Source organism: Colletotrichum navitas (assembly GCF_030913465.1).
Source record: "Colletotrichum navitas strain CBS 125086 chromosome Unknown LY79scaffold_55, whole genome shotgun sequence".
In the NCBI taxonomy this organism is placed as follows: Eukaryota; Fungi; Ascomycota; class Sordariomycetes; order Glomerellales; family Glomerellaceae; genus Colletotrichum; species Colletotrichum navitas.
The window spans coordinates 160225-187631 of record NW_026850601.1 but is presented as its reverse complement, the minus strand read 5'-3'; the positions used below and the strand labels follow the sequence as shown (position 1 = coordinate 187631).

The 27407-nt window shown below is 53.7% G+C and overlaps 10 protein-coding genes across 10 annotated transcripts; 5 read left to right on the top strand and 5 right to left on the bottom strand.

Annotated features, from left to right (window-relative positions):
* Nucleotides 1-97: 97 nt before the first annotated feature.
* On the bottom strand, nt 98-657 carry LY79DRAFT_671845 (60s acidic ribosomal protein-domain-containing protein; the record flags this gene model as incomplete). Its single annotated transcript, XM_060563976.1, has 4 exons — nt 98-144; nt 201-339; nt 411-488; nt 589-657. 4 exons carry the CDS (start codon nt 655-657, stop codon nt 98-100), a joined length of 333 nt encoding a protein of 110 aa, XP_060411479.1.
* Nucleotides 658-1460: 803 nt separating this feature from the next.
* LY79DRAFT_520821 (uncharacterized protein) lies at nt 1461-3041 on the top strand (the record flags this gene model as incomplete). The annotated part of the gene is made up of 6 exons (XM_060555284.1): nt 1461-1674; nt 1728-2113; nt 2163-2329; nt 2380-2593; nt 2644-2829; nt 2886-3041. The coding sequence occupies 6 exons, from the start codon at nt 1461-1463 to the stop codon at nt 3039-3041; spliced, it is 1323 nt and encodes a 440-aa protein (XP_060411478.1).
* A 1509-nt stretch (nt 3042-4550) lies between these two features.
* Nucleotides 4551-5838, top strand: LY79DRAFT_307106 (uncharacterized protein). Its single transcript, XM_060552312.1, has 4 exons — nt 4551-4685; nt 4739-4834; nt 5018-5036; nt 5112-5838. Exons 1-4 carry the CDS (start codon nt 4564-4566, stop codon nt 5625-5627), a joined length of 753 nt encoding a protein of 250 aa, XP_060411477.1. The 5' UTR covers nt 4551-4563; the 3' UTR covers nt 5628-5838.
* A 210-nt stretch (nt 5839-6048) lies between these two features.
* LY79DRAFT_520829 (AMP-binding enzyme) lies at nt 6049-7761 on the bottom strand (the record flags this gene model as incomplete). Its single annotated transcript, XM_060555285.1, has 4 exons — nt 6049-6153; nt 6205-7073; nt 7127-7163; nt 7219-7761. 4 exons carry the CDS (start codon nt 7759-7761, stop codon nt 6049-6051), a joined length of 1554 nt encoding a protein of 517 aa, XP_060411476.1.
* Nucleotides 7762-8253: 492 nt separating this feature from the next.
* Nucleotides 8254-10542, top strand: LY79DRAFT_561659 (G-patch domain-containing protein). Its single transcript, XM_060558423.1, has 5 exons — nt 8254-8785; nt 8858-9340; nt 9405-10099; nt 10189-10272; nt 10340-10542. Exons 1-5 carry the CDS (start codon nt 8602-8604, stop codon nt 10433-10435), a joined length of 1542 nt encoding a protein of 513 aa, XP_060411475.1. The 5' UTR covers nt 8254-8601; the 3' UTR covers nt 10436-10542.
* Nucleotides 10543-11136: 594 nt separating this feature from the next.
* Nucleotides 11137-12450, bottom strand: LY79DRAFT_581859 (uncharacterized protein; the record flags this gene model as incomplete). Its single annotated transcript, XM_060560214.1, has 3 exons — nt 11137-11425; nt 11476-12331; nt 12396-12450. The coding sequence occupies 3 exons, from the start codon at nt 12448-12450 to the stop codon at nt 11137-11139; spliced, it is 1200 nt and encodes a 399-aa protein (XP_060411474.1).
* A 2534-nt stretch (nt 12451-14984) lies between these two features.
* LY79DRAFT_581858 (uncharacterized protein) lies at nt 14985-16538 on the top strand (the record flags this gene model as incomplete). Its single annotated transcript, XM_060560213.1, has 3 exons — nt 14985-15028; nt 15985-16102; nt 16332-16538. The coding sequence occupies 3 exons, from the start codon at nt 14985-14987 to the stop codon at nt 16536-16538; spliced, it is 369 nt and encodes a 122-aa protein (XP_060411473.1).
* Nucleotides 16539-18038: 1500 nt separating this feature from the next.
* Nucleotides 18039-19642, bottom strand: LY79DRAFT_561650 (DNA glycosylase). The gene has a single exon (XM_060558422.1). The coding sequence runs from the start codon at nt 19368-19370 to the stop codon at nt 18066-18068; it is 1305 nt and encodes a 434-aa protein (XP_060411472.1). The 5' UTR covers nt 19371-19642; the 3' UTR covers nt 18039-18065.
* A 2642-nt stretch (nt 19643-22284) lies between these two features.
* On the top strand, nt 22285-23769 carry LY79DRAFT_520755 (Anp1-domain-containing protein; the record flags this gene model as incomplete). Its single annotated transcript, XM_060555276.1, has 5 exons — nt 22285-22457; nt 22576-23204; nt 23258-23386; nt 23436-23570; nt 23621-23769. The coding sequence occupies 5 exons, from the start codon at nt 22285-22287 to the stop codon at nt 23767-23769; spliced, it is 1215 nt and encodes a 404-aa protein (XP_060411471.1).
* Nucleotides 23770-26507: 2738 nt separating this feature from the next.
* Nucleotides 26508-27047, bottom strand: LY79DRAFT_671837 (ubiquinol-cytochrome C reductase complex 14kD subunit; the record flags this gene model as incomplete). The annotated part of the gene is made up of 3 exons (XM_060563975.1): nt 26508-26606; nt 26673-26835; nt 26923-27047. The coding sequence occupies 3 exons, from the start codon at nt 27045-27047 to the stop codon at nt 26508-26510; spliced, it is 387 nt and encodes a 128-aa protein (XP_060411470.1).
* Between the last annotated feature and the right edge of the window lie 360 nt (nt 27048-27407).

Here is a 27407-nt window from a genome sequence, read left to right as displayed (position 1 = left end):
GTGCCTCCACCCAATCCTTTATGATCGCGCGAATCGTAGAACCCCCGGATCCATGCAGTTGAAGTTACAAAGGGAAGGAAAACGTCGAAGAAATCGCTTAGTCGAAGAGACCGAATCCCATGTCGTCGTCGGACTCCTCCTTCTCTGTGGCTGGGTGTTAGTACACAGCGGACCTGGTTGAGGATTGGATCGAAACATACCCTCCTCCTTCGGCGCCTCCTCAGCGGCAGCCTCGGCGGCACCGCCAGCGGCGGCAGCACCGCCGGCAGCGGGGGCGGCAGCGCCACCACCAGAACCGACGTTGGAGAGCAGGTCCTTGACGTCCTTGCCCTCAAGAGCCTGTTTTTTCCTCAAATCAGCCTTCCAAGTTCCTCGTCGATCGGTAGGGGGAAAGAGTTGTCGTGTCGTACCTTGGCGAACAGAGAGGTCCAGATGGGCTCGACGTCCTCAATCTTGGCAGCCTTGATCAGGGTCTGGAGCTTGTCGGCCTAGGAAACACCACCATCGTTAGTCTTCGTTCGCGTCGAAATATATTTGGTCTTGTGTCATTTTTCGCGGCGGGGTTTGTGTGTTTTCGGGGCGACGCACAGTGATCTCGACGCCATCATCGGCGAGGATGAGGGCCGCGTAGGAAGAAGCGAGCTCGGCGGTCGACATTGTGACTGATTTGGAGGGGGGTGTTTGCGACTGGAGGTTGACTTCGCGGATGGTGAGTGTGATTAACGAAGGAGCAGTCAATATGGTATCGCGAATTCATTCCACGGTCGAAATTTGGCAGGGCTTTCAAGACCTAATCCTGTAGTCGGCGCTTTTTCGGTTAAAGTAAGTGCCTTTCCGATGGACCCGTTCTACGATATCTTTGATTGGTCGAGGGCGCGAACCAATAGGGTGACAGATCGACGGCCTGGGCTGCTGAGCTTGCCAGGCTCCCCGCTGCCGTCGGTGTCACTTGGGACATGCCCCACATCGATACCTCGATTTGTGTCTCCAGTGTCAGGCGTGGCAGCACCAGTTCATCCCCCCCACCTTTTACTTCTCACAAGCAGCTGCAGTTGACGTGCACCATTCCATTGGATTCCGGACCAGCTGGGCTAACTTACAACCGCGTGCATCATCGCATTTGCACCACTCACCTTATTACATGGCACGCATACATACTTGGGGACACCGCGGCAGACAGATTTTGTCACAGACGTCTTAGCAATATAATTCTTCTTTACTCAACCGCCCCCGGCGCAGCAGGAAGACGAGCGGACACTCGGACTGAACTGAGATTCCTAGCCCCGCTATCGTGCTTCGTTGAATGTTGGAGCATTGGCAGACCTGCAAGGGTACTGACATACAGCACAAGAGGTGCATGCCTTTGGCCGTCCATGATCGCGAACAGCCGGCAGCTACCCTTATTCCCACTTTACAACCCTCTCAGCAATCAACGCCCGTCGTAAATTCCGTCACGCAATATGGATACTCCCACATGCCCCCCACCGCGGGACGACCGCGAGAAGGAGATCCTGGACAAGCTGGTTGCGATCCGCGACAGTCTGCAACTGCTGAAGCAGGATCGGACGACGTATATTCGCAGTCAAGATGTCCTACCGCTGTACGATGATACCATCGAGCAGGTGCGCCAGCTCAATGAGTTCCGATCGTCTGATCGAAGAGAGGAGAACAGAGGTATTCCGCTATCGCCGCGGCTGTGCGGGGTCAACGGCTAATTTGCACTACAGTGGACAGAGTATTAGAGAGCTGTTTCCAGCTTTTGTCGCTCTTCTTCATGACGATCGGTCGAAACAACGAAGCCCCAGCCGCCTATGCGTTGACGTCCACCATCAAGAGACTCCTGGATCACCTTACCGAAGTCAACCTGTACTCCGCTAAAGACCTCGAGAGCCTGTCGCACACCCTCCGCAAGCTGGCGCATAACGTCAAGTCCACCGAAAATGAATACTCGCCATACCTCATTACTCTACTATCAAACAGATTAGAGCTTTGTGAACAGTCTTTGGCCAATCTCAAAAAGCGCCTGGAGCGTCTCGAGGATCCCCTTCCGAAGACATACGAGAAGCTGATTTCTATCCTGAGATCCATTTCTCTGGCAAACACGCGGGCCAAGGTAGGTTTGTTGTTTCAAAGCATACGATTGTACGTCTAACACTGTGCAGTTCTCGTCGTCAGAGGTCCAGAACCTGCGATCCCAATTACGAGAGATAGATCAACAGAACAAGGAGGGCAAGTTCATGACTGCGGACGGACGTGTCCCTGCTGGAAGTGAAGAGGTGACTGCACTACTAGAGAAATGCCTGCAATGGTCCGACGTTGTGCTTGAGAGGTACGACTCCAATCCTTCACTCGGAAATACGCTGCTGATTTTGTCTCTAGAAAAGGAGTGATCCCTGAGTCATTCCGGCCGATATACGACGTTCTTTTCCGCATCCGTAACGAGCTCGAGAAGCTCTCTATTACGAAAGCGTGGTCTCTACGTGAGGCAGACCTCTACGACTTCCAGAGGCAGTTGGACAAGATCGACGAAAACAGAGTGAACGGCAACTGGCTGGACGAGGACGGTAGACCTGCTGAGCTCTACGTCCAGCGTGTAAGTAAATACTCCGATTCATGCCGGATCCTAGCTGACACTGTGGGCAGACCCTCCTTTACCTCATCAGGAGAAGCTACGCCTATATCTACTCACTCATGATCTCCTCAGAACCCGTGTCTGAGGCCCTGTTACCGATTTACAACCAGCTACAAACGCTGAAGAGATGCTTGATCGAGGTCAAGAACAGCGGCGGTGTCCAGTCTGTCAGGGAACTGTACCCCTATAGTATGAAGGTATAGATCTCTAATCTGGAAATCTACCCAGGAGTTCATGTTGACATGTACAACAGCTTCACTCGATCGACAACATGCGTCAAGACGGAAAGTTCATGGTCAACAACGATATTCCGGAAGGGCAGGGCAGTGTTAGCGAGCTTCTCGCCGAGTGTTTTGACCTCAACTATGAACTCAGGGTTGCTGCTGAAGAGCAAGCTGGGGCAGAATGATGGGCCGTGACTTTGATTCTTTTTTGGGCGTAAGTGGACTAGCAGTTGTATCGGGTCGGTCTTGGGTTCTCTTACTGGCCACTGGGACTGTCAGGACGACAGTCCAATGGGAAAGGTTAAACGGAACAAGGCAAACTCGGGTGTATTCGAAATGGACCAATGACATGATTTCTCGACTTGGGGGGCGTGAGCTCGAGCTTCGGCAAGATATGGGGTGGCACTTCAGTCGATAGTAGTGCAATGTGAACTGACGTTCCATCCCGACTTGAGGTCTCCTAAAAGTTCATCAGGACTCCGGATGCTTCAGTACGAGTACGTTATATCACCTACAGAGTCACGTCTCGATTCTGTCGAAATGCTGGGCGTCAACCTTCACAAAAACGTCCTTTTTCAGCACCTTATGTGTTCCTCCTTGCCCTCGGCCGCTCACCCATGACGACGCGCCCGTGAACTATAGAGGTTGCAAGGATCATCGATCAGGAAAGTTGTGTATTGAAGGGCCGACCATATTCGTGACGCCAGATTTTCTGGACTGCTCTGCATTATTCATTCGGCGTGCCATTGATGAGCATGAGCATCTGGCTGAGGTGTATGGAGAACACTGAGCCTAGCGGACGAACTGTGAAACGCGTTGCGAGGGGAACTGGGCTTGTTGGGCCTGGTCACGAGCCATTGCTGCCAGTTGAAGACGGTGGCTATGCTGCGGCTTCCAGTGAGAGGTGGGAAGCCGGAGCTGCTCTCCATGACGGATTGCAGAGCTAGACGCTGTTTTGATTAGATTATGAAGACAGTTGACACTACTCCATCTCAAAGCGAAACTTTCGGAGATCTCAACGTTTTACGCTCGACTTTTAAGACAGCAGATAACTCTCTTTGAAGAACGGCCTCGTGCAATGGAAATAAGGTCATCCTTGGGCACGCTGAGGAGATTGTGAGAAATAACACATAAGAATGTATCTAAGCGCCTGGCTCTTCTAGCCTCCCCTACCATCTGTAAGATATGCCAAGGATAAGGCAGGCTGGCAGTTAAGCTGCAGTACAGCGACGAACACCACTATCATACTGGCAGTAGGGTCTCCTCTTGCTATTCTAGAAGTGCTTTTAATGACAGCCAAGGGCGTTCTAGACTTGATGTAAGAAGACATCAGCTCAAGTTGCTTGCTCTGCACAGGAAGAATGAAAAGTATTCAAAAGGTGATGACCCTGTTTACACCTTCATCTTCGGCATTTTCTTATACACAAGAAAACCAAAGATAGGTTGCCAGCCCACCTACCGTGTTGTTAAGTCACCCGGTCCCATCTGCCCGGTACAACCGGCATCGAAAAGAAAAAAGCTCCAGAGCCGAGCCTCCAGCAGCCCCGGACCCCCCGGCTAAAGCGCCAATACTGCATGAACCTTACAGGACGGCGGGGCCCCCTGATGGCTACAGTCGGCTCATGGAGCGATCACGCACCTTCGCGCTTTTGGGCTCAAATCCGAAGCTCCTCTTGCGCGGAAACCGAGCAGCTGCCCCTTCCCTGTATGATGCCATCATACAGGGCACCCCCCTGCCGCCACTGTTGGCCAAACGAACCTGCGCCGGTTATCGGACTAGCTGAGCCCAAGAAGACCAGAGCGGAACCCATACCAAGCTCTGCCAGCAGGTACGTAGTGTGTGTGTATGCTTGTACGCAGAGCTGGCTTACATAGCTCCGAGGAAGGGCGAAGCCGCAGCGGCGACGACGAGGAAGCTCCATCGATATCCGTATCTAGTGACTTTTAGTATCAGTCATAGAACCACTCATCAAATTGCGTGAGCCTTTTTTTTTTTTTTTTTTTTTTTTTTGATATAAAAGGAATCAAGCACGGCTTAAAGAAACAGAGACTGCCCGTGACTTGCATCATTCATACACGATTGGCACATCAGCTTCACCGACCGAGGTTTCACACCTGCATACTACGCATTCAAGCACACTGAATCTTGGCTCACATATAGTCACTCTCACAATCGCTTCGTAAGAATCCCACAACAATCTCACCGGATACCGACCATCAATACACACATACAAACACACACTTACAGCCAGAAGCAAATGGCAATCAAACCAATGTCCCCCACAGAAGAATCCGCGCACAAGCGCAACGCCTCGGCCACCAGCGCCGTCCAGACTACCCCGCCTCCCGCGAAGCGCTCCTCCGTCACCGCCCTCCCGCCCGCGCGCCGCGAGTTCCCGCACGCTGTTGCCCTTGTCCTCTACCGCGACGGCGGCGACGGCGACACCTCGACGACCACTGTCCTGGGCGCCTACGCCGGTCTTGCGGACGCCAACGCTGAGGCGCACAGGCTGGCACGGGAACAGGGTGTCGAGGCCGCTGGCAAGGACGCCAGGAGCGACATCACCCCCGCGAGGTGGGACGCCCCCGACGGCGCCTCGTGCTGGGTTGAGATGCACGCCGTCAAGCCCAAGAGCCTCTTGCCAAAGACTGCGTCGGCCGGCGGGTCCTCACCGGCAGGGCAGCAGCCGCCTAAGAAGCTGTATGATGCCGAGGAAGGAGAGGACCCGGACCTGGATGACGATCAGGACGAGGGCGGACACTACGACTAGGGGAGGTGGGGGTGTCTTTGATGCCGTTCGGCTTCGGGCGGGAATGGGAATTCGTTTCAACTGGCGTCTGGGAAGTAAACCCCTATGGCGCTGCGGGTTTGGTAGGCGCAAGGATTGGGCAGACGGATGAATCGTTGAGCGGGATCGAGATTCATGACTCGGCCTGTGGGCTCGAAGTACGCGGGTTTGCTTGATGACTTTCGCGAGACAATGTCTCGACGCACTGTATATACCCCACATGCGATGGACAACGTTTATGGATATTGGATGTTTATCTATTCTATTCCTTGGTATCTAACAAGTCTCTCTCTTCTCTCGTTGTAATATGTTCCATTTTTCTGGGAAACCTACGAGTACTTTACATGATCTTACAACCATTAAAGGAGAATAGATCTAGTCTGGCACGGAACCAAGATGACATTTATAACTTGGCCTTGGGTGCCTCTTGCTGCTGCATCTTCTCGGCAACAATGCGACGCTGGATCTTGCCAGTGGCCGTCTTGGGCATGTTCTCGGTGAAGTAGATCTGAAGCCCTCGGTTAGTATATATCACAAAAACAAACAAGGTAACACCCACCTTCTTGGGAACCTTGAACTTGGCCAGCTTCTCCGATACCCATTTCTTCAAGTCATCGGCTTTGAGCTGCTGTCCGGGCTTGAGCACGACGGCTACACCAATGTCCTGGCCATACATGTCGTCAGGAATGGCGAAGCTAACGGCTTCGGATACGGCCGGGTTACGTGCGAGGACATTGTCAAGCTCGATGGGGCTGATCTTCTCGCCACCCTTGTTGATGAGCTCCTTGATGCGGCCCGTGATAACGATGTAGCCGTCCTCATCCTTCTTGCCCTGGTCACCCGTGCGGAAGAAGCCGCCCTTGGTGTAGGACGAGGCGTTAGCGCTCTCGTTGTTGAGGTAGCCCTTGGTAACGTTTTCGCCACGGATGCAGATCTCGCCCTCCTGGCCCTGCGCAAGCTCGTTGCCCGCCTCGTCGAGGATGCGTACGTCAACGCCCTGGCCGAGACCCACGGTGCCGGGCTTGCGCTTGGCAGGGGGGAGGGGGTTAGATGTCATCTGATGGGCGGCCTCGGTCATGGCATAGGCCTCCAGGACGGGGGCCTTGTACGTCTCCTCGAGCTGGTGGAAGACGGTGGGCGATAGCGGAGAGGAGCAGGAGCGAATGAAGCGGATGTTGGGCAAGGGGCTGGGAGTCGGATTCTTGAGAAGAATCTGGTGGATGGTGGGTACGGCGGTGTACCAGTTGGCCTTGTGGGTGATGAAGTCTCCCCAGAACTCAGTGGCGGAGAACTTGGACGGGACGACCATGGAGCCACCGCAAGCCAGGGGTGCGAGGAGACCGCAAAGAAGGCCATGAACGTGGAAAAGGGGCATGACCAGCATGGTGCGGTCCTTGTCCGTCAGCTGATACGTGTTCTGGATGTTCTCTGGGGGTCTTATCAGCTATGTAATTATAATGATGGTTAAGATTCGAACTTACTCATCGTTCTGGTCAGATTGCGGTGCGTCAGAGGCACCTAGGCTGTCTTAGCTTATCAAGTTCTTGAAGTTCAGTTCGCGAGTATCCCTTACAACTTTGGGCCTGGAGGTGGTTCCGCTGGTGTGCAGCACCAACGCAACGTCGTCCTCTTCGGCCTTCAACACCTTCTCACGACCTTTGTCCTTGAGCTGGCCGAGGTCCTTGACATCCAACGCGACCTCTTTCTTGGACTCATCCCAGTACGTCTCGGCGACGGCAGCATTGAACTTCTTGGCAGCCTTGACGGCGGGAGCACCAGCGGCATATGCGCCCTTGGGAACCAAAACAATGGCAGACTTGACGTCCTCAATGTAGAACTCAAACTCGTCTTGCTTGTAGGCCGGGTTCAGCGGGGCGGCAATACCACGCTGCCATGAGGCAGCCAAGAATGACACGATGAACTCATACGAGTTGACGGTCGCAATGGATACGGGCGAACCACGGGTGATGCCGATGTTTGCCAGTTTCTGCTGGAAGGCCAAGGTCTCCTTGACCAGGTCGCCGTAGGAGACGGTGAGAGCGCTGGGCTTGGACGGCACGATAATGGCCGTCGAGTTGGCCGGCCCGTTCATAGCGGTTTGGAGAGTCAAAGCCATTTTTGCGCACACTCTTGCACTTCTCACACTCTCTTGTGGCTCAATACGTACGTCCGGAGCTAGAGGGCACTTGAGAAGAGGCGACGACCAGCGACTTCGGAGGAAAATTGGTTGTGAGATGAGGCGAGGTGAGGTAATGCGGGATCAGATGAACAGGTCTAAAGCCACAGCCAGGGAAAAGGTATTAGAGTTGCAGCAGGCAATCCTTCAAGGAGATATACAGTTGATCCGTTCAACGGTGTAATCAACAAGTAAATAGTACAAGACGGCGTTGGAGGACAAGTAAGAAGTTGAGGCACTGACGGCCGATTGATAGGGAAACCTGACTGTGACAATGATGTGCTCGGGACCAGCCCAGTCTGGGACAAGCCGGGTTGCCCCCGGTCGCCCTTTCGGTCCACTGAATCACGTCCAGCGCAATGCCCAGATCAGTGGATGGCTCTTCCCCACGGAAAAATACACTTGGGCGGCGAGCTGGGTGCTGTGCTGGAACACGCAGGGGTGGGCTTCCAGTGGACCAAGTGCCCCCAAATGCCCCCCTGATCGAGGGTCACCAAAGGCGCTGAAACCCAGGCACGCTGGCAAGAACGGCGGTACAAGCAAAGTGGTGGACTGTAGCAAATCCCGTCTCCAAGTGGAGCAACGAGTGGGCCACAGCTCTGCAGCTTCAACTTCGATAGCACCCAGGCTGAGAGGACATTGCAGGTTTCTTTGCGAAATCTAAAGGATTCGCCCCCCGTTCTCGTCCGCCGCGAGCCACGCCCCAGGAACCGAACGATCAGAGCTCCGTATACGGTATTAAGCTCAAAATCTTACTCCGTCGCCTCGAACCCGAGTTCAATGGCAGCGCCGCCCCCTCCACCTCCGCCGGCGCGAGGCGGCCTGTCCCTTTACGCGAACCTCCTCGACCCGGCCGCCGACTCCTCTACGGCCACCATTTCGAGCGCGCCAGTCCGCTACAACCAGGATGGTACCGTCGCCGACGCGAAAGATGAGGCGGCAGCGAAGATGCTTATAGACCCCTGTAACTCATCGCCTTCTTAAGCTCCTTGTTCTCGTTCGTCTACAGAAAGCTTACCACCTCGTCCTTGTCCAGCCCTTCGCTTCCAGCCCATTCGCAGGCCGCAGGCCAAAACGGCAAAACCAAAGCCGTCCTTCCCCAAAACAATACCCGGCGCGAACGCCTCAGCAACAGTAGCGACGGCGACAACACCGTCGCCCGCCTCCGCGCCCTCGATAGCGGCCCCGCAACAGCCCCCGCCGCCAAAGAGCACCCTCGCCGACTGGGCTGTCACCGAAGAGGACGAGTGGCGGTACACCGCGAACGCGGGCGGCGATAAGTCCCACCAGCGCGGCGGCCGTCGGAAGAAGAAGAAGAAGGGACACAACGACCAGCCGGCCGAGACGAACTGGGACGACATCTACGACCCGACCAAACCTACAAACGTCGATGAGTATCTCCGTAGCAATGAGCGCATCCGCGAGGTGCAGGAGTGGAAGAGGCTGCTCTACCGTCACCGGAAACGTAGGAGCTCAAGCGAGGACAGCGAAGACGAGCCCGCCCGGAGGCCGGCAATGAGTATGCTTCTCCAATATGTTTTACATGCGTGCTCGCAGACAAACCGTGACTTACACCATGCCAGACCAGTTCGCGCCGCCTCCCGAATACTCCTTCGTCCCTCCGCCCCCGGCCTCCCCACCGCCGGCTTCCGCGGCATCGGTTACGGACGACACAACCGGAGACGACGCTTACGCCCGCCGTCTAGGCGTCTCTGGAGCAGCGCCGCCACCTCCCACCGACGCTAGCCTTCCTCCTCCTCCGCCGCCCCCGCCGGGCGCGGCAACCATATCCCGCGCCCCCGTTCGCTACATCCCCTCTACAGAACCGAAAACGGCAGCAGAAGAAGGCTCCGACCGAGACTCCCCTCCTCCGGCCCTGGGCCTCGGCGCCACCCCCGTCGCCGCTGATGACGAGCTACCGGCCCCGCGCTCCTCCCGCCCGGGTCAAGCGGGCTTCGCCCAGCGCCTCATGAGCAAGTACGGCTGGACAAAGGGCTCGGGTCTCGGTGTCGACGAGTCCGGCATCGTTAACCCGCTGCGGGTGCAGGTCGAGAAGCGTAAGAAGAGATCCGACGCCGAGGGCGGCGGCTGGGCCGAGCCCGCAAATCGCGCCAAGGTCCTTGGCGGGAAGCGCAAGAACGAAGGCGAGGGCGGCAAGTTCGGCGGGTCCATGAGCGAGGTCATTGTATTGCAGCAGATGCTGGACAACATGGAGGACTTACAGGGTGAGATTGCGAACGGCCTGGGACAGGAGATTGGGGAAGAGTGTGGCGAAAAGGTACGTTTGGCTTCCCTTCCACCTAGCTCCCCATCCTGCTGCAGCTTCGGAATACGAAGACTTGGACGCTTACCACCTCCTGCGGTCAGTATGGTCGAGTAGAGCGCTTGTACATCGACGTTGAGAACCGCCAGGTCTTCATCAGGTTTACGGACCAGGTTTCCGCGCTTCGTGTAAGTTCTCCCGGCCCATCTGAGCTTGGTGTATATACGTAAGGCTGACTGACGTCACTCTGAACAGGCTGTCAACGAACTGGATGGACGAGTCTTCAACGGCAACATCGTGGTGCCCAAGTTCTATGACACAGAAAAGTTCGAGAGGGGGGTCTACAGATAGTGTAGTTACAGCGTCAAATTCGATTCTTCAACTGAACCGCACACTGCCTGATTTGTGACGTCAACGGTATTCCCAACGTGGCTAGAGTGCAATCACGATTTGGTATTACACTTACTATTGGCATTCCAAACCTTGCGATTCATGCATCGGCATAGTTCACAGTGACAAAGAATTATGGACACATAAAAAAGTAAAAAGGTATAAACATCATGTATCTTCAATACACACAACAGCCCTCTCTATCCTCGTTGCCTGCTACCCCCGCTGCCCTGCCAATCTTACACGGTAGCCAGATATCTTCCATCCCACTGCCCGTGCATAGCCACCTATCATCCAAGCTCCTGCCATGCCGCTCGGCCAACCCTGTTCCCAAAATAGTCCAGGCGGGATGATGTTTTGCGCGACATGGACGGGGCCAAGCGATTCAGCGGCGACAAAGCGACGCGTCGGCCCGTAGTTGCTTTTGATTCGTCACGCAAAAGAAAGCGAAAAGTCGACTAGGGTCCGTTACATCTCAACCCATCGTCCAATATTAAATCTAGAGGTCTTCCCATACGTAGGAGATTCCCAGTCTAGGGAAAGTGTGGGGTTTGTGTCGCAAGCTGCAGAAACAGGATTGCAGTAAGGAAAATGCGCAAGCAGTGAAAAGTGTATGGAGAACGCCACCATTATCCGAGTCTGTATTTGAACATGTCCGTCCTTTACAGCAGCTGAGCGAAGCCGAAGAGGAGCGCGGCGCCGAAGATGGCAGTGTTGACAGAGACCATGCCAGCAGCATTGTCAGAGCCATTGCCGTTCTTGGAGCCACCAGCGTTGCCGCCGCTGGAGTTACCATCCTCGTTAGCCTTCGTGTTGTTAGAGCGGCACTTGTAGTCACCCTGGATCTGGCGGCCCTTCATCTTGTTGAAGACATCGCACGAAGTGTCAATATCGCCAGTGGACTGAGTGTCAAAGGCACCCTTCACGTCGTCGAGGGCGGGAAGCGCAACACTGTGAAATTGTCAGATGATTTACTGAAGCTGGCTGGTCGAAATACTTACTCGGTGAAGTTACCGCGGAGCAGGACAGCACCACCAATCTGCTTGAGCTTAGGAAGACCGTCAATCTTGGAGAGCAGAGTGTTGTTCTGGATTGTGAGACCACCTCCGGTCTTGGTCAGGAGGGGCAGAGACAGGTTGGTGAGCTCGACGTTGTTGATGAAGGAGACATCACCGTCTGTCGTCTGGGTCAAGTTGGGGGCAATGAACTCGGTGAAGGTGTTCTTGTCGAACTTGATGGAACCGTTGACAACTGCGAGGGAGTCCATCTGGACCTTGGCGGCATCAGCAATGATGATTTCACCGGCCCAGACGAGGTTAGGGAGAGTGATTCCCAGGTCGGGGCCGTTGGAGTTGATCTCAATGGTCTTGGTGGCGTTAGCCAACTGGTTGCTGTAAGAAACGAGCTGGTTGTTGTTGTTGATGCGGAGGGAGTCGACGGAGGCGACGTTCAGGCCGTCCAAACTCTTGAGGAAGGTGTCGCTGATGAGAATGTCGTTAACCTTGGTGACACCGGCGGTACCGAAGACAAGGGAGCCGAGAGCGGGCAGAGTGACCCAGTTGATGGAGCCAACAGTCGTAAGCGAGGTGAACGCCAGGTTGGAGAGGACGGTCAAGCCTTGCAACTGGAAGGCACCCTCGACGGAGGCGAGGGTAGAGCTGCTGAGACCAACGAGCTGGGTGACGTTGGTGACAATCAGGTCGCCCTTGATGGTCTTGGGGCCATTGATGTCGATGTTGCCGGTAATGTCCTCGGCGATCTTGACGGCGCCGTTAATCGTGCTGCAGGGGATGTTGGTGGCCATGGCGGCATCGGTAATAGTGACGGTCGCCGAAGAACAAATGTTGGCGCTCTGGGCTGTGAAGCACGCATCGCGGTCAGTTTGATTCTTCCCACAGAGAAGACATGCAGGACAACTTACCAGACACAACGCCAGCACCGAGGGCCGCGAGAGCGGGGATGACCTTGGAGTACATTGTGATTGATTTGGACGCTGTGATGTCCAGGTCAGCAGGCTTGTCAAGCAAAAGTGGCTGAAGGTTTTGTGTAGATGGAAGAATGATGGAAGTGTTGATTCGGGGTGATTCGAAGCAGAGCAAGTGACTCCCGGTTGATAACGCTGAAGTGGTGTTCCAAAAAGCGATGCAATGCCCGAGTGAGAAAAGGCAAGGGGGTAACGGGGTCAATCCTGGGGGCTCAGGATTTGGATACGGGGCCTCGGTGTTTCTTGTGTGTTTCTGAGGGAACCCACGAGCGTCTCTTTCACCCCGATTCTCGACGATGGAAAGACAGTGACGATTGTCGGCGAGAGCTGAGGGCAAAGACGGGAAGGGATAGGAATTGGGCACGGGGTTTGGGGTAAGAGGGGTTGACCATAGAGGAGGAGAGGTAGCAGGCATTCCATAACGCGGCCAGCAGTGGCTGAGGATTTCCTGCCGAGTATTGGCGGCCTCTTTCTCTCGCTCCTTCCATTTGTGCTTGGTGTTTTTGTCTCGTTGCACGATGGCTACGTACCTTGATCCACGTGTGCTTGTTTGTTCTTGCTTCTGCTTCTTCTTCGAGACGCAAGTAGAAGTCGTTACACTTGGATGAGTAGAGGGTTTTTGGGTATGGGGATGAACGAAAGACGGGAATATAATGTCAAGACGAACAGGAAAACGAAGCTGTCACGGAAAGGGAAGAGGGAGAGAATGATCTGGGGAGAGTAATGGAGGGATGAGACTGGACTTTGTGTGGTGCGTTGGATGGCGTGGGCCGGCACTAAGAAGGGTAATCGAGGTAGCAGGAGGGGAGGGTGTGGCTTGAAGGGGAAACACACTTTTGGGCAAGGGGAGGGGAGGGAGTCTGGAAAAGAAGACAGGGGAGAAGACAGGGGAGGACCCACGAGGAAGGGGGGGGTCAAGGTAATCATTACGGTGCTATTCGTGGTGCACATTGCGGGTACGAAGCAACCAAGACAGGGGCCAGGGCCGGTGAGGGTGTGGACAAGACTGGGACCAAGAGACACCAAGAACAGACGGGGTTGAACCGGCCTTCAACCTGGTCTGGCTGGATTGAGCAGGGCATTCGGTCTTGAGGGAGAGCCGAAAGAGAGAAGCAAGGGAGCTGTAATGGCGTGGATGTGACATGAAGGAGAGCAGTGCATCCTTCAATCATCAACAGTTCCTGGAAGCTCCCAGAGGGCGCTGTCGCGTGTGTTAATAGTTTTTTTTTTTTTTTTATATATATATATCTATGGTTTGCGACTCTCTCCACAACGGCGGCAGCCCACGGTGGCCGTCGGTGCCGTATGGCGTTGAGTGGCAGGTACAAGTACATGCAACTCTGTGCGTTTGAACAGCCAATATCGTACCTAGTGTACGCGTACCCGGTACCGAAGTACGTATTGGAAGTCGAGTTGATAGTGGTGCACGGGATGTAGTGCAAGCCAGCTTCTGTTGAACATCCGCCGCAAAAACAAACAGGCAGGCAAGCAGATAGACGAACAGGTAATGGCACTGGCACTGGTATTGGCATTGGCATTGGCAACTGGCAACTGGCAGATAAAGTCTGTGGTATTATTTCGTCAGTGGGTTTCAAAGGAATGGACGTTGACCATGTGCTCAGCCATTGACAAGCACGCCTCACCAACCCCTTTTTCCACCACATTCTACATTTGACAGTATGTACCACTCTATGCCGACCCTGGGCCTGCTTCTTTTCCCTCTCTCTCCCTTTCTCGCCTTCAATATGGGGAACTATATTTGAACAAATTGATGCATCCGGACGGAGCAATAGCCCGTAGTAGCATGTCCTTCTTGGGCTGCTCATCAGAGTGACGATGGAAGCGCGATGGGCACAGCCGCGGAGACCCATAGGGCCAAAAAATACTCTTCAAATAACCCTGCTTCCACCGTTCTGGCGAGATTTGAACGTCTGGGTTTTTGGCCTAGCTTCGCCCATCAGGAACCACTTTGGTGCAGTCCATCTCCTTCTTCGCACTAGTACAGGGGCAAGGGGGCGAGATGATAAGTGGGCCCACGAAGAGTAGTGTGTCGTATTCCCATACCGGGTGTGTTTATAGCAGGGGTGGGCAGGAACAGAACACACACAGACACATACCACTCACTCACTTACTCACCCACTAACTCAAGGAGTAAACGCACATGCAAGCACAAACTTGCCATTGATATCGCCGCTGACTTGCAAGAGTTGACATCTCCACTGCAATACCAATTACCCGATCAGACTGAGAACGGCTGTTAACCACCGTCGGGGGGGGGGGGGGGGCTGGACCGTGGCCCTATCCGGACCACTGGTTGGCGATCCAATCCTCTTTGTCAATCAAACAACTTGAAAATTCTTGTCATAAAATCAATGCGCTGGGCCGGCTGGTGTATACCTTCCAGTTGTCGTACAAACGTTTCTACCCTCTTCTGTGCAGCAGTCGACCAGCAAAACAAAACAACAACAACAACAACAACAACAAACTTGCAATCTCCCCAGCTACATAGAGTAGGTAGACTACAACATGGGGTGGTCTGTACCTTACATTGCCGCTCTTCTCCCTACATAGTAAGGTCTGGCCTGCATGGGAATGGCGGGCGGGCTCTCCAGTTATCCCGTACATGACCCTGCTAAGGTCAGACGCGCAAGAAACAGCCTGGTGCCCACTGCTGGCGGCTTGAGACCTTTCTCGACACTCCTAGTAACTTTAGAAGATACTGATAGGGTCGGTAGCGCCTGAGGCTCCAGCCGGGGCTGCCTTTCTTGCAAAAGTGTCACACTTCATCGACTCCCAGTCCACAAGCAGTCGCCTTCCGAGTTCCAGCGCCAATCAAGACTGAGTCTCCCGAGCCAGGCCTCATCTGGCAATCAATCTGCGGTCCGACCTATTCTAGTTTTTGCCTGCACCCCACGCCGTGTTGGCGCGGATGCTCCGTTGACACCCGCAGCAGCCCCAAAAGCTTCTGCTCGAATCATCAAAACCTAGCAATCAAGCCAAGCAAGGCCCCTCCCTTCCTCGTTGATCATATCCCAGAGAAAAATCATCAAAAATTGCTGCCGAATGCGTACCATTGAGGCCACTACGAATGCCGAGCGACACAAACACCAGTACGCTCTCCATCCACAAAATGTTTCATCTCGACAAGTAGTCTGTTGTTTGATCAAAGGAAGGGGAAAACACTGTTAAATTCAGTTCTAGGACTGCAACACCACTAAAGACTGCCGCTTCGATGACGCAGTTAGCTCGGCCATCCGAATGGCGATGCGCACGGCCATAGCTTACTGCTCAACGATTGCTGCCGTCGACGAGGGTGAAAGCAAGTTCTCAAAGGACCCAAAAACGTCGCCTGATTCTATGGATAAACATCCGCCGCGATTATCAATTCTTGGCGTGCACGCTGCGCTGCCTTGACCACGATTGCAAGCCGCTGAGAGGAGAAGCTGGCTGTGCATAGCGCGACGCGTCGCATAGGAGCTTCTAGTGGCCGGGCAATATGCATTCGGCGCTGCTATTCGTCCAATAGTTCGGATACCGTGGAAGAGATTCATGTGGGGTGGGGCCCGTCCATCATTCTGTGGCACAACTGCACTAAGGCACGCATCGGCCCTGTCAGTCAATCCTATCTCTGCTGCAGTGCGGTGGTAATGTGGTCTGGTGCATGGGACGGAGTACAAATCCGGGGCCATTGACGACAATATCTGGATACGACGGCAATCTTGACGACAATATCTGGATACGACGGCAATCCACCCACCGTCACCACTACATATCCCGAATGATTTGACGGCTCACAGTAGTGCATCGCTAACCGCTTGTCGCACCGACGCTAACCCCTCACGAAGGAAGGACACGCCATCACATATATTTCAGCGAGGCCGGTTCAACTTGTTGGAGGCGCCTGAGCCTACCTACGTCTCTTTGCCTCACGCCGGTCCATCCGCGCTCGGTTTTCTGGAGCACCCCACGGGTTTTCCAGCAGCCCATGGCTGCATCCTCAGTTCTGAGTGGCCGGGACTGAGACTTCCTCCCGGCCTAGGTCTCTCACGGTACCGTGCCGAGACAACGATTGAGACTTGACTCAATGGCATTCTTTGCCATTTTCGCTCCAGCCATCAATGCCCGGCTATTACATCCCGAAATTCGCCTTCTTATCCGTCCAATGCCAATCGCATCATTTCCCGGCTGATGATATCCACACAAGACAGGAGTTCGGAATGAGAAAGGAAAGCAGCAAACCAGGAGAAGAAAAACACACAACTGTCTGCAAGATTGCGCCGGTGCAACCGCAACGCATCATATTACTACATGCCAGTCTTGATTTTCGATATCTAACCTTTGCATCATGCTGCTAGCAAGGGGAGCGCTCGCCCATCCGTATCACGTTAGCGGCACACCCAACCGCCCCCCCAACTCTTGTAGGCCCGCAGGGGGGTGTCCAGAATTTCCAGGCTTTTCGGTGGTTCTGCTCAGCTGCCCTGTTGGCGGCCGTTTCTCACCCCCGTCAACGGCACCGAACGGCGTTAGCCAAACAGGAAGCTCCCTAGACACAAAGGCTGCGACAGTTGATCTCTTATGGCGGCCGATCTGGTCAATTGTGTAGCCGAACCCAGGCATAGAGCGTCTTGGTCTCAGACGGCGGCGCAATAGCCCACTCTGGATCTCCGACTCCAGCAATGAACGCCTTGGTTCTTTACATCTTGGGATCGGCCACATACATGAAGGAATAGGCATTGCCCTGCTAGCGGTGACGCAGATACTTCAGACGTTTATCTGCTATTCTGGTCCACAGATGATAACGGTGACGGCGAGCTCATCCTGCGACAAGACTTCAAACATCAACCCCCCTTGGCTGACGCGCGTTCAATTCACCACCCCAAAGTCACGATGTTCAAGACGGGACGCCGGCGTGATTTAAATCCTCCTGGTACCGCAACTCGCCGCTTGCCCGCCCCTTGAGATGAGCCGCGAAGGTCTATATGCTACAACACTTTTGTGTCTTTGTCACCGCTGGAATTACCACCATGTGTTTGCGGTACTCGTGTCTGTGCGTCGTTTAACCCGCATCGCGTTGGGTCTCTAAGACACAAGAGATTATCCTTCGTATCACCATATAACTGATCGTGATGTCGTCCGATCGACTTAGACAGCTTTTCACCTTGCATTGTGTGTCTAGTCGTGGGCGTCGCGCGGAAGGCTGGTAAAGCTGAAAAGCTTGTTTGCGTCAGTTGGAAACTTCGGGGTCCGGCTGTGAATCGCTCCCGACATTGCTCTGGGGGAACGGCCAAGTTACCACCTGGCCCGCTCAACCCTGCCCGAAAGATGAAGGTGACTTCGCTTCTATCCTGGATGAGCATGCGCCGGGGAAGCATATAGCCTTCGTTCGGTCCCTCTAAACATGAGCAAGAGACGAACGAGATCTCGTGTTATTGGGGCTCGTGTTATTGGGGCTCGTGTTCATTCAAGGAACCCCACATGCCGTACTAGTCTGTGCGATTTCGTGATAATTGGAAATTGGCATTTGGGAAGGTGTTGATTATAGGTGGGGGGGGGGGGGGGGGGGGGGCAAGGTTAGTGAGACTAAAGTTTAATGAATCCGCTGACTGCTTATTCCAGCGTGCTTATATCGGTTTCCTCGACCCTCCACATATACCACATGAAGACGCTGCGATATGGCGCAAATTTGCTCGCCATCTCGGTCATGTCCTTCTCAGACATATACTTCCATTTGCCTCCTCCTTTGGCCTTGAGCTTGGCCACATCCCGTCCGGCAAAGGCTGCCATGCCTCTCTGCACCCCGAGGTCTCCCAGCGAGAACACGTCCATCCTCTTCAGCCCGAAACATGCGAACATCTCAACCGACCAAAGCCCCAGGCCCCTCACCGCGATGAGCTTGTCACGCACCTCTTCATAAGGAGCCTCCGCCAGCGTCTGGGCGCTCAACTCGCCGCTCGCGAACTTCTCAGCCAGGCCCTTGATGTACTCAGCCTTGCGCTGCGACAGACCGGCAGTACGCAGGCGCTCGATGGAAGCAGTGGCCACCTCCGAAGGGTGAGGAAACCTTTTCGGTTCGCCCTCTACCTCTGTGAACAGAGCGACAAACTTATTCTTGATGGACCTCGCGGCGGCGCCGGAAACCTGCTGAGAGATGATGCCGCTGCAGAGGCTCTCGAAGGGATCGACTTTCTCGGCGAGGCCCTCAGGTGAAAATACGCGGCAGTGGTTCTTTTCGATGAGGGGCTTCATTCGCGGGTCCACCTTTATGAGATGGCGGCACGCCTCCTCGAGAATGTTGGCAGTCGTAGTGCGTTTTCCGGGTCCCGCGGATAGTTTAGACGGCGACACGTCCTCGGCAGGATGAGAGGCAATGACACGCGAGGTCTCGGGCGAAATGATGGGGGCGTTGGTCAACTTCGGATCGGCGAGGCGGTTGATGGCCTTGGCCTTGGGCTTCGCCGTTCTGTTCGCCCGTTCAGCGATGATGCCAACGGCGCTGGGAGTAGGCGTGACTGGCGGAGGGATCGGGGTGATTGGTGTAACCTTTCGGCCCCGTTTTCTCGGCGGCGTAACAGGGTCCGAAGACGACACCGGATCGGCGAGCGTAGGTCCTGTCGGGGATTTTCTCTTCCGGCTCTTTGTGGTTAGTGGTGCAATCGGCGGAGGTGCGATATCTGTGTGTGCTTGAGCGCCCAGACGCGCTGAGCGCCGGGTAGCCATCTTTGCTGTATTCGTTGATGACGATGCCGATGACCAACAGTAATATTGTGAAAGTTTGAGCGAGCACCGAGAGAAACGTAGGCTGTTGGAGGCGGGGAAAGAGCCTGGAAATGATATCGAGCAGCGTGTGAAAGGTGTAATCCGACGTGCAGATACGAAGGAAATTGGCGGGCGACTAACCAACTGTAACCTCATTCAGATGCTATTGTTTTACGTGAACATGTCAGGAAGCTCAGGAGGTGAGTCAGCATTGAGTATCTGAGGCCAGTTCGGTGTACTTGATGCGGCAACTTGGAAGAACCCAGAGAGCTTTTGCTACGAGAGCATGCCATAGTCAATCGCTCACAGTGGCAACATGGCAGCTAGGCGCCCCGGCTTTGTCATCTGAAATGTAGTTAGGGGTTGCCAATCGGGCTGAGGCGGCTTATTAAGCAGGACTATCATCCAATGGCCAACCTGTCATCCCTTACTACAATGTATGTTATGGATGGTGATAGAGACAGCTCGTGCGTCCCCTTTGTGTCACTGCAGCCCCGAGCGGTTGATGCTTGCCCGAAGTTTAGCAGGGCAGCTGCATGTCCCCACGTCCCTCGTCCCCAGATACCGGATCGTATGTGATTCGATGGCAAGTGTGATCTCACGTGCTCAAAATCGTTTATAATGAGACCCATAATGGCTTCTACCGCTGATGGTGCTGAGCCCCGGGAACATCTCCTCATTCCTGTCCCTTCCCACATCCCCAGCGGTGCAAGTGTTGCGTGCGTGACCGAAAAGTGCGGGATAGTGTGGGTTATGATGGGTTACTGTTCATAATCCCTGCCCCTCCTCCTCTCCCTCTCCATCTTTTTTGGATTCTCTTGTCAAGACACACCGGCACCTGTGGTGTGTCTGAGACTTTGTTTGGAGAATGTAACTGGAATGAATTAGGACATCGTTTTGTCGAAGGAATATGGCAGATACCTTCCGCCGCTGCACCAAAAGCTTGAATCTTCTTTCAATTTTTTTTTAACCATTTAGTCGTGTCAAGGGGTCCCTTGCCTTGGGCGTAGAAGCCGTTAATACATGTACCAATTAAGATGCAGGCATCGGCAACGGCGAACGGCTCCAGCCTAGTAAATCGCCCAGGCCAGTATCGGGGAGTCGCTACCTACGATGGCATTTGGTGCCGTGACGTCGGATATTGGGCTCAGTAAGGGTGGGGCTGCATGCCATGGGTGGCCATCCATCGATGAACAAAGAACACAAGGAGCTAAAGCCTTTACAAACGCAATGATGACTGCCAGGAAACTCCAGAGAGTCGGCGGGCAGGTACCGCCGCTGCCGATCGTTGTCCTACACCTTTGCTGGGCCGAGAACAACCGGCTGTGGGTTTTTTATTTAAGAGGGGAAATGGAGAAATAAGACTTCGCTGTTCTTCAGTGCTGTAGCCACCCTAATCCTCTAGATATTAGAGCGAGATGGCGATTCTCGGCTGCTCATGCGTAGGCACTGGGCAGGCCTCGCCCGGCCCCTGGAAGCCACTGGGGTAGGCCCTGCCCAGTTCTCCTCATGCTTTCCCGTGAGATAACCATATCTTGGCGTGACGGTTGGGTCTGAGCTGATTTCCATTTGCTGATCATTGCGTTATATCCTTCATGCTACGGATTTGTCGGTATGCAATGATAACGGGTCCCATCGCTCCTTGATGAAAAAGACAAATAGGGGCGTATGGGCCAGATGACAACCATATCCGTTTAATCCAGGGACGTTTTGATAGACGAGCGAAATGTCGTGTAGTCGGATATCAAGGTATAGCGCCTTGAGCGAGTGCAGAAGAAACGTTGAGAAGAGATTATATCTTACGAAGAAGAAAAGAGGACAGGTGCCGTTAAGTTGCGGCACGGTCTTTTTTCTCCTGAGTCCAGAAGCGCTTGGCGGTTACGGCAATCTCGCGTGCTGACAAGAGGATAGTGTCGGTACAAAAGGGTACCTACTTGGCTAACGTGGTTAAACTTTTTGACGCCATGCTATTGGCTCACTGATCGTATCCTGCTATGCTACCATCGAGATGCGGGTTGCAGCTTCTGTCGTATCCGTTCCAAGGTCGGCAAAGTGCCTTGGGGTTCCGTGGCCCTGATCAAGTTGGCTTTTGATGCTTCTGCACCCTGGCCGGACCGCAGAAGGTTACGTGTATTGACGGTGCCCCAGTCTCCGCCCTGTCCTGCCTGTTACGGTACCTACCTAGACAATCCGGAGTCTGCGATCGTGGTGTGCTGCTGTGGCCCGCCTGTGTCTGCTAACCCGCCTGCTTCTCCCACATATGGTACTTGCATGTACCTTACCTCCTTCCACCAACCAAGCCTGCTTGCCTTGACTTGTCTTAGCCTATCCCATCCAAGCCTCTGTCTCCCAAACGCCTTCCTTCCCGGTCGACCTTTTTTTTGGGGGGCCCTTTGGCGTGGTTCCTTTCAATCAATTCCTTCCATCCCCTTCTGCCTGGGCTTACCCAAACGTCCCTCGTTCGTTCTTGCTCTTGTCTTCAACAAAAATCCTGGCCAAAACCATCGCCCTCATCAAAGGCACAACGAGGCTGAAAGACGACCGGAAACCCGTTGTCCCAAGACTTTGTAGCCGCATCGCATTCGTACACCCGCAAGAACCGTGGAACCACTGACGTCCCGCCTACCTTTTTGGCACCTCAATCCTTATCAGTTCAATCGGGACACTTGATTTTCGTCAGCCTTGGCCCACTACCCCCTTCTGAGGAGAGTGTGCTATCAAGACTGACATCTATCGGACTACACAAAACCGCCCAAACAAACACCTCCTTGCTCCCAGCCACAACTTGTGGAAGTCGGACTTGCTCGACGAGGTGCTGCCTGACATTTCTTCTGCGCCTATCGTTGCCTCTATCTGGCTGCCCCCTCTAGCGAAATATTGCCGCAATCTTGCGCGCGACAAAGCGACGTCACCGACAACAACTTCAAGGACGCCGTCTCATCTTGTCTCGTCTGCGACACTGCTGGCTTGGACGCTCGCTGTGCCAGGATACACACGACGTTATCTTTTCTTTGTAAGGACGTGTTCTAGGGTGGTATCCCAGACCACCCAAACCCATTCCACAGGAGCCATGCTTCTTCCCAAAGGTGGAATCAATTGGAAGTCTGCCCAATCCAGGCTGCCTCCTACCAGAGCGATATGGGCTTTCCTGACCAAGACGCGCTTTCTCTTTCTCGTCGCCGTTACCGGCGTCGTTCTGCTATTATGGCGCGGTATTCGCTCCTCAGCCTCCGAGATGCAGAGGTACGTTGTCAACAGCCCTGGTAACCGCTGCTCCTCAGGGGGCGCGATATTTTTTACATGGCAATGCGCGCACGCGCGCCATGGACAAGACAACCTGCTAACATGTAACACTGCACAGCTTCTACTGCTGGGGCCCCGCGAAGCCGCCCATGGAGATGTCGCTCAATGAACAAGCTTCGTGGGCTGCCCACCTCCAGACCCCCGTCATCTTCAACCACCACGAACCCCTGGAAATCAACCAGAGCTCGATTCAACACGTCAACCTTAACCCCATCAAGTCAACGCGCAACGCTGTCACCAACGAGGAGCGCGTCCTGATTCTCACTCCACTCAAGGACGCCGCCCCTTACCTATCCAAATACTTCGAGCTGATCGCCGAACTGACCTACCCTCACCACCTGATTGATCTCGCCTTCCTCGTCGGCGACTCCAAAGATGATACCCTTGCCGTTCTCGCCTCTGAGCTGGATCGCATCCAGAGTCGTCCCGACAAGATCCCGTTCAACAGTGCCATGGTTGTCGAGAAGGACTTCGGATTCGAGCTCAGTCAAAGTGTTGAAGAGCGCCATTCTTTCAAGGCCCAGGGTCCCCGACGAAAGGCTATGGGCCGCGCTCGCAACTATCTCCTCTCTGCTGCTATGAAGCCTGAGCACTCCTGGATCTACTGGCGCGATGTCGACATCGTGGACAGTCCCAAGAAGATCATCGAGGACTTTGTTGCCCACGATACCGATGTCCTCGTGCCCAGTGAGTCAACATGCCATGGATCTGAAAGACAGACTATGCTAACAGTCTGACAGACATTTGGTTTCATCGCTACCGTGATGGCCGCGATATCGAGGGCCGCTTCGACTACAACTCCTGGGTCGAGTCCGACAAGGGCCGCAGACTTGCAGCAAGCTTGGATAAGGATGTTGTTCTCGCCGAAGGTAGGACAAAATGTCACTTATCTCACATTTAATGCTTACGAGGAACTAGGCTATAAGGAGTACGACACCGGTCGCAGATATATGGCCAAGGATGGTGACTGGCGCAACAACAAAGACGAAGAGCTTGAACTAGATGGCATCGGCGGCGTCAACATACTCGTCAAGGGTGACGTCCACCGATCAGGTTGGTATTTCCTGGGCACTTTTGGCATTTGCGCTTTTTAACAACATTAGGAATCAACTTCCCGTGCTACGCCTTCGAGAACCAGGCGGAAACAGAAGGCTTCGCCAAAATGGCCAAGCGTGCCGGCTACCGTGTTGTTGGTCTGCCCAACTACGTTGTTTGGCACATCGACACTGAGGAGAAGCCTGGAAACGCATGATCCTTTGTGGCTGGGCTTTTGGCCTTTTTCGATTGTACGACCGTTTTTCTCCGATTCATCCGCCGAATGCGGCTGACGGAACACAGCACTGTATGACCACGTAACGATACACACACGAGGTACTTGGGAGCGTTTCACGACGACGAGAAGCATTTCCGGATGCTAGTCTAAAAGTTTCTTGGGCTACGGATGATCGGCAAGAGGCTTAAATCAAAGTCTTGGTTGCCTATGCTGGCTGCCCTGGTACTCAACAAGTTCGGCTTCCTGCTACCTATATATTCAACGAAACCCCAACAGCCTTTTCATGGCTCACCCTTGTCCACTTGACGCGGTTGGCCAGGGAACACAAAATCAACAGAACCAAGAGGGATGCTCTTTTTGTCAGAACAGGCGTTTCATACCAGATGGAAGTATGTATCGCTGTAATAATAGACTTGGTTGTATCACCTGTTAGCATAGGAGGGATAAACGTATCGCCTGTTGTAGGAAGGGAAGCCCCCTATTTGGCCTCGGACTTCTGGGATGGTGATAATGGCAGGCAGCACTACATCGGAAGGAGACCTACTTGGTGAAGTTTTCTCCTGGCGTCTGAGTGTGATATTTAGGGTATGAGGAAACTCAGGAGTCTGAAGAGGCGTAATTTACACATTTTGAATTGTCTCCAATTCTCGGTCGTTTGCTCATGTGGTTTTGTTGCTTGTTATTGGCTCTGCGTCGTTGAATATTAGCTACCTTGTGAAGGAGGATAAATTCAAACCAGATATTGCGGCGACTATATGTTGTGGGATTGATTTTGGATAATGCCATCGTATTCCTTGGCCCGTAATGTGCAGGTTTCTCTGGTCATAGGGACCGCGTTGGCTCCATGTTGGAATGTTCCCCCAGGACTTGTACTTCACACTGAGTGACACTTTAGCCGGAAAGGGGGGCACTGGAGAATTAAGGTCTTTTGTCGTGTAGTCACGGACTACATTACATGGTCATGAGCAGGTTATCGTATTAGATAGCAGACATGGATTCCGTGTGGCTATGGAACTTGTCTTCAAGCAGTCCTTTGCTAATTCCGGTTCGCAATGACGGCAATGGGACCAAGTAACCCCAGCTTTAGTTGTCGCCACGGTTCGGTGAGAAGCAGAACGTGGGCCTACGGTATGAATGAAGAGTAGACGATGCCTCTAGCTTTCCTCCGTCGCGGATCGAGAGGAAGTGATGCTGTAAACTTTGAACGAGTGCTTGTCAACGTGCCATCGCCCCGGACCTAACAAGATATGTGTTCCACGTTGCCGGTATTCTAGCTGGGGTAATCACAGAGCAGTAACTACTAAGCTCCCTGGTAAGGGGGCCAGGTGGACAAGTTTTTATTTTTGCCTCCCGTCATGTATGCATGCTCTCCGAAACAGGGAGAAATACGAGTATGAGAGTGTGATAACATAACCATGGCGGGGAACATCGTATTAATATCTGATAAATTTCTGCTACAAAACCAAGGGTTTGCTTGTTCAAGTCCAAGGTCCCCAGCAGTACATGTGTTTAGATAGTCAGACTGATTGTCCCATGACCTGGATCAAGGCTATTATTTATTTTCTAGAGGTCTGTGACGCGATAGGCGCATTTGTACCAATGTGACAAGGGTAACGTTGGAGCGTAGGCACCATCCAATATTTATACCATAAATGACTCCCCGGCAGATTCGCGCAGTGTTCCCAACCTACATGTATTTAATCAAAAGAACTATCACGCAGGCAAATGAGCCTCTTTGAATGTGAGAGTGTCTACGCATCTTCACAGTAAACCAAGAGCATTACCTTGGCTTTGGTGCTATGCTGACGCAGTCATATTCATGGAATGCTGCCAAGCGTGAGGTTTTCTCTGGCTAGATCACGACAATACGTATCTCCATCATTGGGTTGGAGGTTTGGGCTACATTCGATGTATGGGCTGATTGCGGCATCATGGGCACTAGGTGCTCTCATGCAGACCCATGGTGTATAGCTGTAACTCTTTTCCTCGCTAAAAGAGGCCCAATCTTTCTCTAAGATATATGGCTCAGGACCTGTAGTGCAGTAGTACCAACGGCTAGCTTACCAGGATTCATTCTAGACCGATATACTTGGATATTAGCCTGAAATCATGACACTCAAGCCACGCTTTTTGGCATCATAGGCGCAGAGATTGGGCAATATGCTGGAGAGAAAAAAAGGTACAATTCATCCCTTGGATGTCGGTTAGATACCGTCAATAGCGTGACTGCCCAAATCACCACATCAAATCAATGCTAGCATCTGGGTTTAATGAAATTGGATAATGCGGCAGTAGTCAAGTCACCATCAACGAGCAGTCGTTACTCATGATGTTGTTACTGAGAGCGTAGTGGTGGGTCTTGGGTTTTGGACCAGTCAGAGGGCGCATAATGTCAGCTAGCTTCTGCGAACCCGGGCCGGATGGGCGAGGCCGTAAGACTGTAGATATCCCAACGCAAAAAAGAGTCGTCAATTGGTGCTATTCGGGCGCAGCGGAACCTGTATCTGTAGCAGGGAATTCCAATTGACAGACAAGAACCCCCCCGAGGTCTATACATAAGGTACACGAACCGCCTGGCCTTGGTTCTGCCCCCTGGTCTAAATTCCTGTCGCGCGCCCCAGCCAGGCGGTTCCCTTCGTCCTAATACTTTACAGCATCGTGCGCGCGGCGTCGTTCGTCCATGGTAAACGTGCCACCCCCCACCAGAGAGAGTTCGTTTAGTGGTGCTTCTTCTGAACCTCCATTGTCTCAAAAGCCAGCCTCTCGGCCTCCTCAGCCTGGATCTGCTGGATGATGGGTCCGAGGTAGGGGTAGTCCTAAATATTGAGATGTTAGTACCCTGCCCGTAATCCATTCGTGCGAATTGATCGGGGAATGCACACCTCCTCTGGCTTAGTCCACTCGTTCTTGGGCAGGAGCTTGTGCTGGACGGAGAGCTGGACAGCGCGGCGGAGGCGGAAGACGCGGTCGTAGGATTCCTTAGGAGAGAGGCGCTTCAGGGCCTTCTGAACGATATCGGTCTCCTCCTCGATTAGGTCGTCGAATCTGTTGGCGAGGACAAAGAGTGACAATCAGTCATCGCTGTTCTGGTCGGTGGCCAACAGTTGCAGTAGGCTTCGTCGAATTGCTTACCTCAAGCCGAGCTTGCGGTGGCCGGCGGCGTTGGCGTACCAGTTGGAGAAGGGGACGAAGATGCTCTTCAGGAAGGGGCGGGCGAGGATGCCATCGGCGAGCTTCTTCGAAATGAGCGAGGTCATTGTGGCGGCTGGTGGTGGACGGGGGAGAGGAGAGGTTTCGATATAATGCCTCGGAGTACGGTTTTGCGGATCGCCTGAGGTCGGGACTAATGTCTATAGAAAATCGTGGAGCATCCCGGAGAGGCGCAAAGATCCGGAATGACGGATCATGTGACCTTCCTCGAGATCCCGATACCAGCCACATGTGGCACACTTCTTTCTATGGCTTACGTGGGTCACCCTGTTCAAGGCACGGGCCACACACAATCACCAGATTTTTGTAGTTGGGGATGGGGTGCATCGATGAGGTAATGCAGCTGCCGACGGGACTCCTTGCCCTTGATGGCAACACCATGGTGCCTGATGGTTTCTGTGGCCTGA

Bases quoted from the DNA above. Each gene is read 5' to 3' on its own strand.
- LY79DRAFT_561650 (XM_060558422.1), bottom strand. From the start codon at position 19,370: ATGAGGTTACAGTTGGTTAGTCGCCCGCCAATTTCCTTCGTATCTGCA.
- LY79DRAFT_307106 (XM_060552312.1), top strand. From the start codon at position 4,564: ATGATGCCATCATACAGGGCACCCCCCTGCCGCCACTGTTGGCCAAAC. The intron at 4,686-4,738 runs GTACGTAGTGTG...CATAGCTCCGAG, and splicing joins ATACCAAGCTCTGCCAGCAG to GAAGGGCGAAGCCGCAGCGG.
- LY79DRAFT_561659 (XM_060558423.1), top strand. From the start codon at position 8,602: ATGGCAGCGCCGCCCCCTCCACCTCCGCCGGCGCGAGGCGGCCTGTCC. The intron at 8,786-8,857 runs GTAACTCATCGC...GTCCTTGTCCAG, and splicing joins GAAGATGCTTATAGACCCCT to CCCTTCGCTTCCAGCCCATT. The intron at 10,100-10,188 runs GTACGTTTGGCT...TCCTGCGGTCAG, and splicing joins GGGAAGAGTGTGGCGAAAAG to TATGGTCGAGTAGAGCGCTT.